General features: G+C 35.3%; 4 protein-coding genes across 6 annotated transcripts in view; 2 read left to right on the forward strand and 2 right to left on the reverse strand.

The window, feature by feature from the left end:
- Positions 1-554, forward strand: part of LOC109584347 (uncharacterized) — a 9,785-nt gene extending 9,231 nt beyond the window's left edge. The window contains exons 1-3 of one of the 2 annotated variants that reach the window (XM_020000067.1): positions 7-103; positions 173-299; positions 357-554. In XM_020000067.1, the coding sequence (XP_019855626.1) occupies positions 68-103; positions 173-299; positions 357-493 (300 nt within the window). In that variant the 5' untranslated portion in view covers positions 7-67 and the 3' untranslated portion in view covers positions 494-554. Of the gene's footprint in view, positions 1-6; positions 104-172; positions 300-356 lie in introns of those variants that run through there. The other variant, XM_020000056.1, reaches the window with a different exon arrangement.
- A 93-nt stretch (positions 555-647) lies between these two features.
- LOC109583763 (ankyrin-1-like) lies at positions 648-2,224 on the reverse strand. Its single transcript, XM_019999216.1, has one exon. The coding sequence runs from the start codon at positions 2,222-2,224 to the stop codon at positions 665-667; it is 1,560 nt and encodes a 519-aa protein (XP_019854775.1). The 3' UTR covers positions 648-664.
- A 47-nt stretch (positions 2,225-2,271) lies between these two features.
- On the reverse strand, positions 2,272-3,406 carry LOC105314141 (uncharacterized). Its single transcript, XM_019999224.1, has 2 exons — positions 2,375-3,406; positions 2,272-2,313 (listed from the first exon to the last, which is right to left on the reverse strand). Exons 1-2 carry the CDS (start codon positions 3,404-3,406, stop codon positions 2,272-2,274), a joined length of 1,074 nt encoding a protein of 357 aa, XP_019854783.1.
- Positions 3,407-3,498: 92 nt separating this feature from the next.
- LOC105314152 (GRAM domain-containing protein 4-like) overlaps positions 3,499-4,706 on the forward strand; it is an 11,332-nt gene continuing 10,124 nt past the window's right edge. Inside the window, exons 1-8 of one of the 2 annotated variants that reach the window (XM_020000106.1) lie at positions 3,499-3,674; positions 3,723-3,871; positions 3,937-4,003; positions 4,053-4,147; positions 4,194-4,246; positions 4,295-4,377; positions 4,427-4,452; positions 4,547-4,638. In XM_020000106.1, coding sequence (XP_019855665.1) covers positions 3,535-3,674; positions 3,723-3,871; positions 3,937-4,003; positions 4,053-4,147; positions 4,194-4,246; positions 4,295-4,377; positions 4,427-4,452; positions 4,547-4,638 — 705 coding nt within the window. In that variant the 5' untranslated portion in view covers positions 3,499-3,534. The remainder of the gene's footprint in view (positions 3,675-3,722; positions 3,872-3,936; positions 4,004-4,052; positions 4,148-4,193; positions 4,247-4,294; positions 4,378-4,426; positions 4,453-4,546; positions 4,639-4,706) is intronic. The other variant, XM_020000111.1, reaches the window with a different exon arrangement.

The raw sequence follows: 4,706 nt of genomic DNA on the forward strand, positions 1-4,706 counted from the left end.
CTTTCTTCACTTTTGCCTTCTTCTCAACATTTCACCAACTTCATCAACTGCCTTCTCTGTAGCAACAATGAGGAACACTGACTTAACTAATAAACCAAAGAAAGTATGGACACACCTAAGCATACATGTACTTCTCATATATTGTTTCTCCTCTCTCTCTCTCTTCCTCAAGAAGAGGTTTTCAGATGATACTAGTATTCCAAGTAGCAGCAAGAGCAGTAGTGTGTCACCAAGGAAAGCTCCAAGGTCTAATATTGCTGAGTCGGCTAATAATAAATACTCATTTGCTGGGAACTATGGTACACATTATTATTAATTAACTAATTGATTGATTAATTATTGCTTTTTGTTTTTAGGTTTTGGTGTTCGTGTTGGTAAACCCACCCCGCCCTCCTCCTCAGCAGTGGACTGCAGTGAATGGTATTATACACTAGTGATGGCTACCTACAGGTCCTTTGTGTTACATTGGATTATTTTACTTCATTCTCTTTAAATCTCCTCCTCTTTATTTGCATCGTGTGATTTGTTAGAAAATCAGTTTTTTAGTACAATAATAATTTATTGGCTAGTGTGGACATAAAAATTATAATAGTAGCTATGATGGAAATACACTGAAAAGAAAATTACAAAAATAGTGAATAGTGTAAATGGAGGGGGTATTAGTTTATAGAAAAAATTTTTGTTGTTTTGCTATTCTGGATTGCATTGCTTCCATTTGGTGTTCAAGTCGCTTTATTGTGTTATCGTATTGTTGTTTTATTGATCCAATATTTGATGAGATGAAGGAGAGGAAGTTTTGATGGCGAGAGTAACTATTATCAGTTGATTGTTGATTGTCTTCATTGATGAGTGGAGATGGTTTGGTTGTTTTACCTGATGATTCTGTGTCTACTTCAACTGGTGTAGTAAGAGCAGTTCTTAATACTTCTTCATCTGCACTAGGTTCATCTTTCCTTTCCTCTTCTCTGTTGACTGTTACCTCATCTTTCTGTTTGGTTGCCTCTTGAAGTAGATCTTTGATTTTAATTCTTTTGGATTTTGCTGCTATGCTTTCAATTGTTTTACCAAATTTATCCTTCTTGATTTTGGCTCCATGTTTTAGTAAAAGTCTGATCACATCCAGTCGACCTCCTGCAGCAGCATGAAATATTGGTGTCCAACCATCAGTATCCTCAAGCTCAACATTAGCTCCTTCTGATAGTAACATCTCAACTACTTTGATACGACCTGTTACACTTGCAATACTCAATGGAGTATAACCTTCAGTACTGGGAGCGTTGGGGCTAGCATTAGCTTTGAGAAGCAAGTGGATTATATCATCACTACTACAGGTGCATGCATATTGTAGAGGTGTTACTTTGAATTTTCCACCTGCAATATTAGGATCAGCTCCAGTATCTAGTAAAGCCGTTACAATTTCAACACTATTCCTTTCAATGGCAGCATATAATGGCGACTTTCCATATTTGTCGCCAAGATTTGGGTCTGCTTTTTTCTCAATAAAAAATTGTAACATTTCTTTATTTCCTTGTACACAAGCAATATACATTGGTGTAAGGCCTTCAGTAGTTTGAACATTGACATCAGCATTTGCATTAAGTAAAAGTCTTACCAGTTGAGTATCATTTCTAATGCTGGCTATATGTAATGCTGTTATTCTGCCCCAGTTATGATCGGATTGTGCATCAACATACACTCCTGCTTGAAGTAACAGCTTTACAATATTGTGATTTTCATGGTAACAGGCAAGCATAAGTGGAGTTAGTCCATTGAATTGAATCATCTGAATGTTTGGATCAGCATTGAAATCTAGCAATAATTTAACAATTTTTTGATGGCCTTCGTAGCAAGAAATAGACAAAGGTGTGCTCCCATAATTTGATTGTAAGTTAGGATTTGCTCCTCCTTCAAGTAGTAGCTTAGCCATTGAATAAAATCCCATTTCACAGACTAATGCTAATGCACTCTGGCCATCATTATTTTGAAAATCAAGTGTTGCTCCATGTTGGATTAGATATGAGCAACTTTTTGTTTTCTGAAATATATTAGCTACCATCAATGGTGTACCCCGAATTGATTCATTGCAATGGTCAATAGACACACCTTTTTTGAGTAAAAACTCAATCGCTTCCACATGACCACATCTAGCAGCACAATGTATTGGTGAGTAGTAGGTTCCAACGAACTTATGCACATCAGCACCATACTCTACTAGTAGAGACATTACTTCTGTATTATTTTCTAAAGCAGCCATCATCAATGCATTTACTTTCACATTAACTTCATATTCTTTATTAGGATCAGCTCCAATATCTAATAAACACCGAATTAATGACAAACTTTGGTGAATTTTAAAGCACCTTATTGATTTTACCAGTACTATTTCAAACGTAAAATATGTGCACTGGCATAAAAGTGATGAAACAGACAGAAGAATATTTCCAAACTGAATACTTAGAATGCCAAGGAAGGCAAGTTCTTTGTATCTTTTACTAGATAATGTTAGTAAGGTAAGTATTGCTGATTGAGAAGCAAAAAGACAGACTAAAACCGATCCTTCTTTAATCCTTAATCTTGTCAATATTGAACTCTCCTTCCCAAAGAGGTACTCCAGTAGCTTAAAAAGATTATTCAAAGCTACCTTCAACCACTCACCTTCTAACCTTAGCACTATGAGACATTGGTTAGGTGATGGATCGACTGCTTCGGTACTAGCAGCTTTTTCAACTGCTTCTTTGAACTCTTTTATTGTTGTAGATTCCAGCCAATTCATTTGTGCTTCACGATACTTTTCCATATCCTTTTCCATTGTCTTTTTAATAAATTCAAACACTATCACTTCCAATATTTTATATCTTATGAAGCAATAGTGTGGTTGCAGGCAATCAAACAACTCTCTGATGTTCATAGGTGGAGGATTAGATATGACTTGAAGAGTGGTAGCAAAAGAAAGTACATCATCGAAGTCAGCTTCATTCTTTAATGTCTTCTTTATATTGAAGACTAACTTAGCAAACTTCATTGTAATACCATTAAATTCAAGAGCAAACTCTTCTTTATCTTTCAGTGAAATGATTTTTTGAGGTGAATCAACCACTTGAGGTTGTAAGTGTATCTTTGACAACTTTTCAGCCAAATCCTTCTCTTTTGGTATCTTTTCCAATGCTTTAATCACTTTCTTCCAAGACAGGTCTTTGACGTGGTTCACCAAGTAATCAAGAAGGTGGAGTACCATGCTATGTATACTACTATTCTCTGCTTTAATTCTATCAATGTCTCTAATTGGAACTCCCAGTAAACCACCGAATGTTTCCCACTCTACCAACTCACTTAGACCATCCAGAAGAACTGGTAATGTGATAGATTGTGACTTTTCCTCTTCTTTTTTTAATGTAGAGAATGACATTGTGAGAAAGAACAAGGCAGACAGCAGAAAAACAGCAAAAAATTAGGGTGGGGCTCATAAAAATGGGTGTGACTCATTAAAAAGGTGTGGCTAGATGATTCATTGTGACTGTGACCATTCAGTTCATCATGATCAGAAGGGCACTGATAGCTCGTAGAAAAGAGAAAGAGAGAGACAGTCTAAGATACACTAGGGAAGGAGGAGATGAAGATGAATTGGTCGATGTAGAAGATAAGTATGAAGCCATTGGCATTGAAGAAGCAGAAAAGTACAAAAATGCACCTGAAATTTTATATTAAAAATGTCTTCCCTTCAGATTATCTGCCTGTGATGAAAAGAATGAGGATACTCTTTCTACATTAGAGAAAGTATGGGATGAAGCAGATAAAGTGGTATATGAGCAACAAATGGAACACCTTCATGATCAACTGACAGCAGCACTCATTGATAACCAAGAACTTAAAAGTACAAGACCATCCGCTCAAAATCTTTCTTTCAAACTTTTCTTTCTCCCTCTCTTTTCCCATCAGTGAAACTTAAATCAATGGAGAGTGGGGAGGCAAAGAGTCAGGAAGCAACTGCCACCAAAACTAAAAAGTTTAGGAAATTCTAGAACTTTGCGTGTGTTTATATTTTATTTTGATAGATATGGTTCTTACAGAGGGAGGGACTTGTCAACGTCAACTACCAGAGAAGGTTTTGAGAGTGTCTCATCTCAACCAACCATACCCACTGACATTAGTAATTTGATATTATTTATTCATTTATGTATTTATTATATTTTTAGCTTCTTCCAGACCGTCAAGGTATGTAAGATGGTGGGATAGAATCAAAGACAATGTTAGTAGTATATTGTTTTTTATTTATATCTATTTATTTATTTTATAGTTATTTGGGATATTGTATGACTTTACTGACGACTCACAAACCGAAGAAGAAGAAGCACAAGAGGCTCCATTGCAATATAAACTGTTAGTAAACAATAAACAAAAACTGTCAACAATTCACTTTCTGTTTCAGATTAAGAGAAAACCTGCAGAGATTAAGTAAGATTATTTATCATTATTTTAGTTATTATTATTATAAATTTGACTGCTGATTCTGATTAAAACTTTCAATGATATAAGTATTTTTATGTAGGAGTATCCAGTAAACCTTATCTAGATCTTCTTGACACGTTGATTGCCATAAAGGATTGGAAGAACCCATCACTAACCCTGGTCATATTTTTAGTAAGAGAATTAATAAACTATATCACTAATGTCACCTATCATGATCCTCTTTCTCTCTCTTTTAAGTT

Source organism: Amphimedon queenslandica, unplaced genomic scaffold, assembly GCF_000090795.2.
Source record: "Amphimedon queenslandica unplaced genomic scaffold, v1.1 AMPQUscaffold_13516, whole genome shotgun sequence".
NCBI classification, from domain to species: Eukaryota; Metazoa; Porifera; class Demospongiae; order Haplosclerida; family Niphatidae; genus Amphimedon; species Amphimedon queenslandica.